The sequence below is a fragment of the Drosophila innubila genome, assembly GCF_004354385.1.
Source record: "Drosophila innubila isolate TH190305 chromosome 3R unlocalized genomic scaffold, UK_Dinn_1.0 2_E_3R, whole genome shotgun sequence".
NCBI lineage: Eukaryota > Metazoa > Arthropoda > Insecta > Diptera > Drosophilidae > Drosophila > Drosophila innubila.
The window spans coordinates 12,584,818-12,599,640 of record NW_022995380.1 but is presented as its reverse complement, the minus strand read 5'-3'; the positions used below and the strand labels follow the sequence as shown (position 1 = coordinate 12,599,640).

The window sequence follows — 14,823 nt, the reverse complement described above, 5'->3', positions numbered from 1 at the left end:
ATTTTCTCTGTTAATAACAGTACAGTTAAATGTAACTTAACATACGCGTCTGCTGTCAGACTTCAAATTGTAGCGGCATTTTCCGCACAGCACGCTGCACAAAATCGGTGAAATTGTTAAAGCTTGTAAATCGCATTGGTGTTAATTTGTTAATTGTTATTGTTATCTTGCGCACATACAACTTGCATGTGATGGAATTCAATGTGTCGGATATTCAGTCGGCGGCACACAATTTATCAGGCGCTGCACCAGAGGCTGGCCAGCTAAATGTAAGCCTTGGCAATCGCAGCGTGCTTAAGGAATTAAACACAAATGATGCCGGCTCAAAGGTAAGGCAGTTTATCAATCAGCGTTGTTGGAGCGTTTAACTTGGCCACGAGAAATTAGTGGCGCGCTATGAAAGCTATTAAAGCCGGCGAGTGGGCGTGCCGCTAAAAAGAGCATATTAAACCGACATTCACTTTCTAATACGTACTTATTGTGTGTGTATGTGTATGTGTAAGTATGTGCATTGATCCCGTTCTGCAATTTCTGCCGTTATTGGCAACTGCGTCAATGGCGTCGTTGTCTCTTTGACGATTTGGCGATGTGATCGATGGCTTCTCTTCTTTGCCCACTAAGTCACAAGAGACTCTGTTGCGCTCTGGTTGCAACACGAATATGTATATGTATGTCGTCGTTGTTTTGTTTTTATATTTTCATTTTTGTTGTATTTGATTCTCCTGATATTTTACATTTCTTTTGCTTATTTTTATTATTGTTACTGCGCTCTGTTGCGACTGCTTCCACAGCTGCTGTCTGGCGATGATTCCTAGCCCATTTGATCAGTGCGTTCTATGTGCCGTGGCGATCGGACGTTGACTAGCAGTTCCATTTAGCGCGCAATTTCAATATTAACCCTAGATGGGTAACAAGTCTGCCAAGCACTTGACCAAAGAGGCCAAAGAGTCCCCTACATTGGACTCTAAACAAACGGCGGTATGCAAACTGTATATATTTATTAATTGTGCCTGTTTCGCTATTACTCGCCATATGTACTTGACATGTTCAATTGTTTTCGCCTGACGTCACCAGATGTCCAGATGTGCGCGAATGTTTGCCAAAAAATATTAACAAAAATAAATCTGTGTATCGAGCCCACTGTGTCCCTACAACAACGTTCATACATAACGTTGGCTCCCAGCTTATTTGACCCACGAATCTTACAATTTTGAAATGAGTTTATCTGTCAATTGAACGTAGATATGAATAAGCTACACTTAAATGCAGATTTTTTATAAAGGCTTAAACTTGAGCAATAATATTCCATTAAATTTTTATTTATATACTGTAATTTTATTCAATCAATCAAAACAAAGCGCTGTCAAAATGTAGTGGGTGAAATAAGCTAACAGTCACTGTATTTACATATTCTTATGGATATTTGTTTCTGGGATCTGTTCCTGCAGTGACATCTCGTTCCGGTTCTTCTAACTGATTCGCTGCTCAGTTTGGGCAACTTCCTGGCAAGCCAAAGTTCATTGACAAGCAGCAAACGATGTTGTTCTTGTTGTTGTTGTGGCTTTTCTTTTTCAACTCTCGCCTCTTTGCCGAGCAGTGATGTCGTTGCAGTCGACTCCCCCACATTTAACAACGTCGTATGCATTTCGTTTGTCTATTTATAGGTTATGTTCAAGTTATTGCCTGCCGCCCTCTTTTGTTGTTGTTGTTGTTGTTATTACTGTTGTCTTTGGCGTCGCACAGCTTGTTTGCCGATTGCATTTTGATTTGTTTTTATACCCAAACTTTTGATCATTGTTAATGTAGCATTCGTTTGGTAACGTCAGCACTCAAAATGATCATCTCCGGGTTTGTTTAAATTTGAATTTTAATACAAAATAATTGTTTATAGCAAGATTATCTTCGATGTTACTAAAACCATTACAGTTACATATTTAAACATATATATAAATAAAATTAATAATATTTAACATATTAGTAAGATTTACCATATTTTAGTTTGGATCCGATTTGGGTTATTTTCATTTGGGTTTTCCTTAATCTTACAACAAATACATTATTATAAATTGTAACTTTACATTTTAATTTGTAATTTATCAGTTTATTTAATGAGATTTTATACTTTGCTAATAGTTTGACAGTAAATTAATAAATAATAATTAAATTAGTCAAAAACAGTGTTAAAAAGGGTATTTAGACTTCGATGTAACAGACCTATAATCCTAGTGTGTTTAGGGCTGGACATTGTCGTTGTTTATTGTTTATATTTATGTTTTGTTGACTGCGACACCAACTGTCTAATGTTCCACTTTATTGCAAGTGTAACTGCAACTGCAACTGAACATTCTCTTGTCACCTGTCACGCATTGGCTGTTTATCAGTTGCCGCCTTGTAGCGTCATGCCTCATCGTCTGATATTCGGTTTCTCTTTTAAAATATGCAAAATCAGCAGCCAGCATCGCCAACCTGGCTATGTGGAGCACTTCCTCAAGTGCACGATGCGCAACAATGGGCGCTGCGGGATTGCATGTCTCTTGTCTGTCACTTGGCATCCACATGGCTTATACAGGGTGCATCTATACGTATACCAAAAACGAGACTTTTCTTCATTAGCTTAAGTTGTTCGCCCTATTCTCTCACTCTCTCTCTCTTAATCTCTTTCTCTGTTTGCTCTGCTTATTTGTGGCTGCACTTTTTTGCTGCATTTTAGCATTTTGTTAGTTTGTCTGCTTTAGTTGCCTTTGGATTCGCCTCTAAGACGGTCGCTCGTATTGTGTATTTCCATTGGATTGTATGTTTGCAATGTGGCGAGATCAATAAATTGGCTTGCAGTCAATTAAGCGGCTTACACAAACTAATTACATTTGTATCCGAGACACCCACACACGACGCGAGTTAAATGTTTATCAAACGAAATGTTTTTACGACTTGAATGATTGTAAAGTGTTTAAGAAGATCACTAATTGATATTAGAGATTGATCTACAAACATATTTCTACAAGAGATTCTCTAGCAACTTTAGTGTTCTTCAAGATATTATATTCTATTCTAACAAATCGTCATCTGGAAAAGCACAAAAAGTCACTGATCGCCGGATTAAGACTGAAAAATCTGAATAAATATACTATCTCTGAAAATACAGTAATTGTGGCTTACTTACTCCATCTTTTCAAATTCAGATTACTAATCAATGGATTAAGATTGGAGAAGAATTGAGTAACCACAAATCCGATCTACAATAACAAAAATAGATTTTTAATAAACAATGATCATAGATTCTATCCAAATCTCTTAAACACCATAATACAGTGTAAGATATTTTCAAATATAGAATCAGTTATCTACACAGGATATAGAGTATCTTTACATTATAAAACTCTTCTAACACACGCGAGAGTCGACAACTGATAATTATTACGTTTGGGGGTTGAATTGCTCCAGAAAAGAACACAAATCGTGCGGGGAGCACAACGTCGTGTACGTTTTGTGGATGTCATTCGAATAAGCAGCGACGCGCCTCTCTTTCTCTCTCTCTTTTTGACAATCACACATACGCTCACGATTTCACTCTCATCTGTCGCTGCCGGTGAGCAGGCAAATTGAAATGAAAAATATTTTTAAATTGATTTCAAACGTAAAAGACAAACGCCAGCGTACGCCACGGGAACTTGAACGCGAGACTCGCTGAAAAATACAACAACGTAAAATAAAATAAAATCTGATCTATTATTTAATGACGAGCACAAGAAAATCAGTCAGAGTAGGCCACACCGAATAACTCAACACATCATCTAGTCCCAAAAATATACAACAACAAAATAAATAGAAAAAGAAAATAAAAGAAAAAGGAGCCAATAAGTTGATTGTTTTCGTTTATGGGATTTATGTTGTTCGACGACGCAGTGAACCGCTAAACGAACGATCTTGGTATTTAATCGTGCGTGGAAAGCGTTTAACGCGTAAAAAGAACGTTGTCTCAAATGGATTTTCTATCAAATCTCATAAAAAGACCCAACAGCATTGCGATGTCTGTCCCAGAGGAGAGCAGTTCATCGATTGAACCCAGCACGGAGACAAGCTCGCCACAAATCAGCCTAATCATGGACCGTTGCTCGATCGATACGGAACTGGAGAATCTGTTTGAGTCGGCAGCCAAGGATTTGAATTGCTTGGAGGAACAACACAATCACTTGATCGATATCGATACCGTCGAAAAGGAGGAGGTGAAACCTACCCTCGCTACACCCACAAAACCTTCCCCTAAGGAGACCATACAACAGCTGCTCAGTGAGATTAATGTCAATTTGGATAGAGTTACCGCCCATGAAATGGAACATTTGCAGGCAATGAGCCTAGAGGTATGTGTGGATCGTGAGTGTGTGGGTGTTGTCAATACCAGACAAATACTGTCAACTTATTGCGCTGTTAGCATGTGGATGACATTAAATACAATCCAAAAAGATTGTATACACTCTCATTGTTATATTTTGAGCTTTCCCGCATCTTGAGTTCCACTCATAATTTGATTGTGGACCCCCATTGCTCATTATTGTTTAATTTGTTCATAAATATACCTTAAATTCTCATTTGTCCGTTTACAAACACAAATCGCAATTTGTCATAGCTAAATGCTAATGCCCAGGCGCACCCCATTTTCCCTTCTCCTCCCATCAGCCCCTCCCTGGCCCTGACTGACTTTAACCTTGTTGCTTGCCATCGCTCTAATTAAATTTCGCGTGCATTGACGACCCGCAAGGCCTCGGAACGGACAGCAGCAGCCGCCGGTGTCGACAGTCGTCGTCGAATGCATCGTCGCATGCTCAGATTTTCTTATTTTCCTATTCATTTGTATATTTTTGCAACGCCAGGCGACCCACTTACCCCGTGGGCACCGCTCTCCTCCCTCGACACCAATTCTTGCCCATCTTTCTTGTAGCTTTTCGAATTAATGACATTTGCTTGTTCGCAACCGGGCGGGCGACTGACCGACAGTCAAATGCGGCTGTGTTCTCACAGTGTATATGTATGGTGTGTATTTGGTGTGTGTGTCGTTGCCCCAGACTGGTAACGATAAATGGATTGCATATAATATAGTTATGATGGAATTTATGCTAATGTCATGACGGCTTTGAGTTGTCTTTGCTTTGAATGCGTTCCACACGTGTGAAATGGATACTTGAATTGTTTCTTATAGTTATAATGTTATTAGGATATACATTTATGGTTGCCAATGCGTTCCACATGCAAATTAGTTTATATTAGTTAGCCAAGCAATTGCTTGCAAAAAAACAATTCAATATTAATTTTAATATTCTTCTTATTCTTCTTGTGAAATCAACAATATGAAAAATTAAGCTTATATAATTCCTACCAACAAAGCTATATAATTATCCTATATGTTGCCCAGATCTTGTCCTATTTTGGTCACCAGCTGCTGCCCCTGTTCCCAATTGAAGACACTGATTTGGACAAGCATCAGATGATCATAACTCAAATTGGCTCTTGGCTCGAAGATAATAATAATGATGATATTTTCATTTGGCTTTTGACTTGTTTACATTTTGTTTGCCAATTGTTTTAGGCCATGTTCGTGTTGATTAGCCTCATTTATTTATTTTCAAAATATTTTCCCAAAGTTTGCATTAGATTTTCTCATTTCTTATTTAACACGCGATGCTCGAAATGTTGGGAATAAATTAAATTTGTTTTTATTAATGTTGGTTTCTTTCATTTTTGACTACAGCTCAGTCCATTGGCGGTGAAGGCAAGTCCGAGGCACAGCGTGGAGCAACAGAAGGCGCTGGTCGCGGCAATGCGTTCCACATCGCAGCCGGGCACACCCACAATGCCCCCTGTTAACTATGATCCCTTCAAGCAACTGGAATTGGAGCCGGGAATTCCCAAGTTTACGGGTCTGCCCGAATTTGATGAGACACAAATTCCAGAACTCGCGCCACTTAGCGTTGAAATGGAAGGTGAGTGAGCTTCAAGTGAATATTAAATCACATTATTAAAATTTATTTATTTTTCATGTACAGCTCAATTGAAAGCGGAAGAGCCTGTGATGACAGTAAAGCCCATTGAACGCGATTACAACTCCGATTCGGATGTCTATGCCGAATGCCTTTCCCTGAACAGTGTCAAGATGTCCGCGGAGCAGTCCGAGCTCGAGGCATACTCGAGTGCATTGAATGAGGTTCTGGAACATCAATTGTCCAATGTGACGGCCACAACGCTGGACAATACATTAAGTGAGCCGGATACGGCGGCTCAAAGTCACAACGATAGCTGTGAGCCTATGGATGTGGATGAAATATGCGAGACAATGGAAATACTAAAGGACGTGCTTGCTCCGGAAGATCATCAAATGCTACAGCAACAGTTCCTGGCCGTAGCAATGCAGGAGGAGCACGAGCAGGAAATTAAAAAGAAGGATAAGGAGCTGCCGCAGCAACAGAAAGTGAAGGTTGAACTACTGGAGCAACATATTAATAAAGAGCAGCAAGAGCAGGACAAGGAACCTCAACAAACCTTAGAGCAACTTATGGTTAAAGAGCAACAGGTGAAGAGAGAGAACGATGAGGAGCAGGTACAACTGCAGCAACAATTGGATACAGAACAGCAGCAGCCTGTGGAACAACAATTGAAAAATGAGAAACAAGAACATAATGAAAATGCGACACAACTTGAGCATATATTGCATAGATCACAGGAGCAGCTGGAATCAGTGCAGCAACCAGCTGAAATTCCAGTATCTCAAGCTGAAATCTCAGACTCGTACCTTCAGCCTTCGATACCCAAATTTGAGGCGACCTCACCGCCTATACCCACACATAGAAAGAAAACAGTCGAGGAGATGCAGGAGCTTCTGATCTTGCAGCAGTTTGAACAGCAGGAAGTGAAACAGCAGGAGAAACAGCATGAAGTGGAACAGACTGTGAAGCAGGAGGAACAGCATGAAGTGGAACAGCCTGTGAAGCAGGAGGAACAGCATGAAGTTGAACAGCCTGGAAAGCAGGAGGAACACAATAAAGTTGAGCAGCCTGTGAAGCAGGAGGAACAGCATGAAGTGGAACAGCCTGGGAAGCAGGAGGAACAGCAACCGCAGAAGGAGCTTGTGGGGAACAACGATTTTGAGTTGAAACCGCTTCAGCTTAATATGATTGATTCATCAATGGAAGGCAATTCAGCTCCCACATCACCAGTGTTTCCAATTAAATCGTCTCCAGAGATTGCGACCCACTTTCCACGCTCTCCGCGTGCGCATGTCGAGCAGTTGGAGATGCCCTATCTGGAAAAGGCGATCATTGAGCCATCGGCAGATCACAAGGTGAACTTGAGCGGAGTTATAGCAAAGTCTCCGCTGCCCTTACAGGTTACCGTGACGCAGCCGTCTCCAGAGAAGCCACCAGAGGAACAGCAGCTTAATGCAACAATTCCCATGGGCAATAGCTCACCACTTAATGGCACCTTCGACAGTGCGCATGTTGAGATCATGGATACGGCACGACCGTCATCGCGTAGCACCTTTGGGGTTCCGTTAGGCGAGGCTCAGATTTTGGGTCGTCGCACGTTTTCCTTAAACGGCACCTCAGAGCAAGTGGAGCAACCGCTGGATGAGCAACCACTTAACGCAACTATATCCATCAACGGAGGATCGCCACAAAATGACGGCTATGCTATGCCATTGAATGCTGTGCAGGATAATCAGCGTCGCACCTTTAACATGTCATCAGAGCTACAGAGAGAGGAACCGGGAACGGGGAAGCAACAGCAAATGCGACGCACCTTCTGCATGGAGCAAACACCATCGCCGGCTATGGAAGCCACCGAGGAGAATATCGTCAGTGCGGACTTTGAGCCGATGGATGTCGATGTATCGTTGCGCGCTGAGGCATCTGTGCTGTCCACACCACTGTCTCCGCCCATACCCACTCATCAGCCGAAAGTAAATACTGAATCTCAATCATCCCCACCTATACCAACACATCAGAGTCGGGAGCAACAGCGGGAGACACACTCTCCGCCCATACCAACACATCAGCAGCGTCTATCTCCACCGCTGCCCGCACAGCTTAAGCGTCCATCTATACATGGAGACATGTCCACCTCCGCTTCCGCCCTCCCGCAGTCGTCCAGCCTCAATACCCCCGTTATGCTCGAGGAGCAGACACTCTCAGCAAAGGAGCAACTAAGCGCCAGCGATGAGAAGGACGATGTGTTCGTTGAACACTTTGGTGCCATGTCACCCATCTCTGATGACGTCTTCAAGGCACCGCAGCACAGCAGCAGCAGCTTCAGCAAGCTGGCAAAGGGTAAAAGTGTTGAACCATCGAACGTTGCACCCAACGTTGATGCCAACAACAAGCAAGAGCAATTCTATGATGCAGAGTTTCATGATGGCGCCAGCAACAACAACAGTAAGTTACGCCCCCATATTACAGATAAGATATATATACATATGTAAATGAAATGTGCCAAAACATCTGGTATCAACATCTGGTCATATGTACAAATGCCTTGGCATATTCGTGACCTTAGCCCATCAGCCGCCTCAGAAAAAGAGGAGGAGATGGGTTCTCGGCTTTGGCATTTGAACTTGAAATGTGTGTGTGTGGCAAGCCAGGGTCGAGGTTAGGTTGTTTGCATGAGCCACCAGGTCTAACTGTAAAAATAAATCACCACATGCAAGGCAATGAACCTGAACTTCAACTCCTACCACTACTACAAAAATAACGGCACACGGAACAACAATAACAGGAAACACAACAACTACAACACCATGTAGCCGCAACGTCAATTAAGCGCATAATTTTTGGACTGTCGCGCAGCTGTCTGCATGCTGTTGTTGTTGTTGTTTTGACTGCATTTTAATGCTGTTCGAAAATGCCGCATTGCCCCTTCACTCATACACCCGCACATTCATTCATACATACATACATGCACGTTCTCAGCTTCTAAATTGAATGCACGTTTCACATTTTTACTCCCTCGCTTACGCTCCCAACTCTCTTTGTGTACTTGCTCTCTTGCCTCTCTTTGCGCACATGAACCCTTATCAGTTTTGCATGCCGTAATCGTCGCACCAATAAAATCGCAAAGGTCTTCGCTGTGACGTCACTTTGTTGAATTGATGAACTGCTGTCTTTCCTGTGTGTGCACACATACATACACGCATGTATGTGCGATGAGCGCATTTTGTATTTATGTCTAATTAACGAAAGGCGTTGCCGAATAAGAAAATTGCCAATGTCGGCAAATTAATTTCACCAAGCTAGTTTTTGGATACGTTATACATATTTTTCCACTTCATTTCTCTTGATGATTTCAAATGACCTTTTTAAGTTTGGCAATAATTAAGTAATTTTGAATTTGCCGCAATTATCGTTATCGTAGTCAAAGCAAATACAGCTCTGTGCTCACTAAAGTACATATCGATAAAACCGCCTCTTCTATTTATGAGTTTTCTGTGAAGCCCTGTTGAATGTTAGAATATTTTCTATTCCAATAAGAACGTGACTTGTTGATAAATAATAATTTTAAATTAGTATTTGTATTGAAAGAACATTGCACCTGTTTGTCAAAATTCATCGCTCGCTCTCATGATTCGTTCTCTCGCACACATTCATTTACAAATAAACTCAGTCGACGCATGGGAATCTTGCATAGAACGTACCCATGCACTTTTACCACTCTAATACTGAGCAGAGAAACAGAAATACAACTTGTAGACAACACATCGTATACAAACACACGCTCTGTTGACGCTGACCAATCACACTTGCTCATACCATACATGGCTCAATAATATTAAGTGGTCTTATGTGAGCAGCAAGTTATCAGTGAAACGGAACCTACGGTATACACTCTATGGAATAAATTCAAAACCGATTACTATCCCACAAAACTACCACCTTTTATTATTGCACCATGATTGCTTACGCGTCACTGTCACACACTCCAGTCAGAATAATACTTGACTTGGACTCTCTGCGCCTGTTATGCATTGCTCCACGTTCGCTCTCTCTCTTCCGCTCTCTCGGACTGACTCAACAGAGTGTGCGACTGTATGTATGTATTTAGATGTGCGTGCGTGCGCTGGTTTTCTTATTGGCATCGGAGAAAAGTAAGCATATTAGCATTCCAATTCAGTTAGTTTTCAACTTTTGACGTTGTCGCTGCTGCTGCTCGGCCCCTGCACGCGTCGCGCTAATTAACGTCTCTAAAATAACATCGTCTGCTCCTTTCACGCCTCTTCTTCGTTTTACGGAGCCCAAGTAACAGTGATAAACGTGCAAATGTAATTGAAAATGTAATAAAAAACAAATATTTTGTTATATGCCTGTCATTTGCATTTGTGTACTGCTTGTTTTTCTAATGAAATCTGCCCGAAATAAATAAAATGCAAAGCAGCTGTGTGTGTAGTGTTGTATGTCCCCCAACAACAATAATATAAAAAAAGTGTCAATGACAAAATTCACACAAAAGCATAAATAAAGCAAAGCGGAGGTGAAGACGTAGACTCAGTTGAAGTAAAAGAAAAAAAAATAAAAGTTGTATATTTTTTTCACAGAGAGTGAGAGCGTAAAACTTCATTGTGTGTGCGTGTCTGTTTATATATGTGCGTGTGTGTGGGCGCTGTATGGTCATGGTTAATTGTTGATTGTTAATTTTTTTTCAATAACTAAGAAATGTTAAAAATGCAAAAGTTGTCAAGAAAGACGGACACGCAATAAAAACGCAGCGCAGTGTGAAAAGTTTCCACTCTTTGTCTCTCAGCTTACTAACATGCTCTGCTCCACTCTCTTGCGCTCTCACATTAGGTCTCTCTGTGCTCTCGCGCTCTTTTACTATTGTGTGTTGTCAATGCATCAGTTTGTCAATTGGTTCATGTCCATTATAAAAGCAACCCACTTCTTGGGGACGTCTTGCGATTGCATAAAATGACTCACAAGTCACAGTTGCGGCTTCTCTTTTTGCCTTCTGTTTCGATTTCGCTTTGTTTTGTTTTCACATTTTATCTTGAAATACTTATTTTAGCGCCTGCAGTTGAGTGACCCGCATTCGATGGAAAATGCACTAAAGTATCTGTGCTTATCTGGGACTGCCCGGGTTCTCGTTTTTACTATTTTTACTGACATTTGTTTATATATGTATGGTACATATAGATATACGGCACACCTTGCTGTGTGGACTCTAAGGGGAGAGGGGAGATGGGTTGGGCGCATTTTGAGTCATGCTATAATAAGGTATTTAAATGTCGCCGTCTTCCTTCCGCTTTTGTTTAAACACAAAAAGAATGAGAAAAGATTCTGTTGCTTTTAGGGGCCATTGATTTCAAATCATCAAGAATTATTCAAACTTAGCTGTATATAAGCAGTAAATCGTCTAATAAAATGGAATTACCTCGAATCTATCCATAAACTGCAAATTTGTTTTTGCAGGGCATACAAAAGTCGTTTATGCCTAACTTTCACAAATTCGTCATTGTCATGTGCCTTGTTCTGTCTTTATCTACAAGCTAATCTAAATAGATATATTTTTAAAATAACGTCATATTCTAATATCTTATTCTATATAATATGAAATTGGGATATTTGTTAATAAACTTTATGTATTATTTTTCTTGTCTTTCTCACACAACAACCATTATCAAAAAAAAAATGTCAACAACAAAACAACAAATGCACGCGCATGTTTAATCATCAATCACAACAATTCCACACACGATCCACAAACATAAAACACACACACACAGTAATACTCAATTCATCAGATTTCGATTATTTATACACAAAAGGCAGCAACAATGAGCCTATCGATCGAAGTTCGTTGCTATTAAGATTCGATCCACTCCTGGGTACTCCGGTGCCTGTGAATCAATCGCAGCAGCAGCAACAACAGCAGGAGCTAACGCTGCTAAATATATTGAGCATTAACAACAACAACAATCAAACACGTGCATTGAGTCCCACATTGGAGGAGCACGAGACAAGCGGCAGTAATCAGTCGTTTGTCCTTGAACCGAGTGCCAAACCAGCAGGAGAAGGAGCAGGAATTCAAAGAGATCCACAATATAAACCGCCAGTGGATAGAACAAAAGTGAGTTGTCGACTTTAGCTTATTTAATTAATTAATTAATTATATTTTCTTAAAATACAGAAGCATGCTAAAATGAGTGTGGACGTCATTGATAACGATTGCAATAAAACCTTCGATAATTCCAAGTAAGTAGACTCTAAAATATATCTGTATATTGTATTGATACTATCACAATTTATAGTCTGAACTCGGAGGACAAGACACACAAATACAACAATATGGATGAACTGGAGAAGAAAATAAAGAATGAAGTGTAAGCAGTGAATTCTTTAAAATTTGTGCAACATATTCAATTATTAAATGTTATCCGTTAGAACCCGATCTGAAGACATTGAAAAGAAACTCAAAGAGGCCGAACAACGTGAAGAGGCGCTCGTCAAACGGATTACAGAAAAAGACAAGATTAACACAAAGCTCAAGTAGGTGGTCAATGTTTTAATGATCTCAACATAAAATGAACAAATCTGTTGCTCATAATCCACGTAGCGGCGTCATCGAGGCCTACGAGAAAGCCATTGCAGAGCTAATCCACGACAAGGAGCAACTGGTACAAAACCATGAGAGGCAGATGCAGGAGGTGCAAGCTGATCGGGATTCCAATTATCATCACTTAACGTCGCTGGAAACGACATTCTCCGATCTGCATGTGTAAGTTGTGGATGCTAAAGAAATCCATTTGGTTTTTTATTATTATTATTTGCAACTATGTTTTTCTCTGCAGTAAATATGAAAAGAGCAAAGAGATGACGTCACATCTGAAGCAGGATGAGGAAAATCTGCTGGAAGAAAAGAAAAAGCTATTGGAGAAATTGCGACAGCAGGAACAGCGATATGAGCAAATGAAAAGCCATGCCATGCAACAAATGGAAATGTATGAGAGTCTCTCTGTTACCATATTATACTCAATCCATATTAATCCTCATTATTCATATTGCAGTGCTAACAAAAAGCTGGCGACCATGACAAAAGAGCATACGGATGAGGTGAAAAAACTGAAAGCTTTACTCAAAAAGGAGGAAGTGTCGCGCATTTCAACAGCCGAGCAGCTGCAGCAGAAATCGCGAGAGAATGCCGACCTTCTCAAGATTTGCGAGGAGCTAATCTACGACAAGGGACAAGGTGGTAGTAGTTAAACTTCACCCACTGGCATACATATATATCTATATTGCGGCCTGAATGTATTTTCTATATACAATTTAATGCTGTAAACGCGCACACACACACACACACACACACTCACAATCACACATACATAAAAAAAGATGGCATGTGGAACGCATGTTTGTCGCATGTTATATTCACTCATAACGCGTACTATCTCATTACATTTTGTAATTTTTGTTGTGTGCTCTCGTGAATTGATTCAAATCCACATATTAAATCTCAACTTTGTAAGCTATCGTCTTTAGAATGGAGTATACCCCACTATATGCCTAACTATCCATATACGTATTGTACTATTTCTAGATTTTTAGTTGATGTTTGCCTAGTTTAAGCACAACAATCCCAACAACAACAACAGAAACAACATCCAACATACACAAATATGCCGAGCAGCGAATGAGTTCCACACGCTGAGATCCACACACGCCTTACGGGTTTTTCCCCCAATGATATTATTGCGTTGTTTTGCTTGAAAATTTCTAAGTCAATTTTCAAGACAAATACTATTAGATGATATTTTCCTGCCCTCCCACTCAACACACCTACACACAAACATACACACTTAATTGTTTGTTGTGTTCTATTAACTGAAGAAATTAATAATACAAGAAAACTAAACAAAAAGAATCGCGTACGCTTGAGGCGCGCCCTTTACTAAATGTCTAAGTTTACCATTAGTTTAATTTAAATTAAAATTTTTAATAATTGTATTAAGCATATACTTCTGTATTACATAATAGTACTAAAACAACAAAAATGAATCATGAAAAAAAACATACACAAAAAACTATTTATGCATTAAAAAAAAAAAGAAAACAAAATATGAAAAAACATATTTACTTATTGTTTTATTACAGCTTTTCATTACTTTTTGATTTGCCATGCACCTGAAAGTGTCTGCCTTAGAAAAAAATATAGTTAAATTAAAATATCACCTCCAGTTTTATCAAATCAATCCCACACTCTTAGCTCTCTGCTATAACATCCACACACACACTCTGAATCCACAATTCGCTTTGTAGAGTACACCGCGCCTCTGAGAACTTCAAATGAATTTTCTTCCATTTATGACATTTAACTAAGTAAGAATATAAAGTTGTTAATACACACAAAGAAAATGGAAAATTGAAAGTATTGCATAGAATTGTATACAAAATTTGTACCCAGTCCATGTAATCACATATTTATGCTATTAAACGAAAACATACTTATATATAATGGTATACATATACACATACATATATATATTTTTCTAAAGTTGAAGCTGACAAGAATACACGCGCTTTTAAAAAAGAAACGAACAAAATAATTGAAAAACACAAATTCGTTTTGTTGTTTGAAAGTTGACATGAAAATGATATATCAATGCGCTGTAAAAAAAATACACATAAAATAGTATTAAAGCATGCATACACATAGGTGTGTTGAAGCATGTGTATGTAAAGGTGATGAACAAGTTGCATAATTCAATAAATATAATATGTACGACTAAACTTTTGCAATTTCATTTTAAATATGGGTTACGTTTCGAGGGGAATCGAGTACTTCACCCTACTA

At 39.7% G+C, this 14,823-nt stretch overlaps 1 protein-coding gene across 7 annotated transcripts; it reads left to right on the top strand.

Annotated features, from left to right (window-relative positions):
* Positions 1 to 82: 82 nt before the first annotated feature.
* On the top strand, positions 83 to 14,053 carry LOC117790135 (putative mediator of RNA polymerase II transcription subunit 26). Of its 7 annotated transcripts, none has more exons than XR_004617959.1 (12): positions 3,442 to 4,358; positions 5,744 to 5,975; positions 6,039 to 6,992; positions 7,122 to 8,420; positions 11,759 to 12,102; positions 12,163 to 12,227; positions 12,284 to 12,355; positions 12,417 to 12,521; positions 12,589 to 12,750; positions 12,824 to 12,973; positions 13,040 to 13,493; positions 13,570 to 14,053. XR_004617959.1 is itself a non-coding variant. In XM_034629428.1 (12 exons), the coding sequence occupies exons 1-12, from the start codon at positions 3,981 to 3,983 to the stop codon at positions 13,575 to 13,577; spliced, it is 3,951 nt and encodes a 1,316-aa protein (XP_034485319.1). In that variant the 5' UTR covers positions 3,443 to 3,980; the 3' UTR covers positions 13,578 to 14,053. The 7 variants fall into 7 exon arrangements, 6 of the variants coding, with proteins under 6 accessions (XP_034485323.1, XP_034485321.1, XP_034485322.1 ...); XM_034629428.1 differs by having other exon boundaries at positions 3,443 to 4,358; positions 13,040 to 13,221; XM_034629432.1 differs by lacking the exon at positions 3,442 to 4,358 and adding an exon at positions 83 to 329 and having other exon boundaries at positions 11,801 to 12,102; positions 13,040 to 13,808.
* Positions 14,054 to 14,823: the final 770 nt, after the last annotated feature.

Excerpts from the sequence above, each read along its gene's own strand:
- LOC117790135 (XM_034629427.1), top strand. The coding sequence starts at position 3,981 with ATGGATTTTCTATCAAATCTCATAAAAAGACCCAACAGCATTGCGATG. Across the intron at positions 4,359-5,743 it reads TGCAGGCAATGAGCCTAGAG|CTCAGTCCATTGGCGGTGAA; the intron begins GTATGTGTGGAT and ends TTTTGACTACAG. Across the intron at positions 12,974-13,039 it reads GCCATGCAACAAATGGAAAT|TGCTAACAAAAAGCTGGCGA; the intron begins GTATGAGAGTCT and ends TTCATATTGCAG.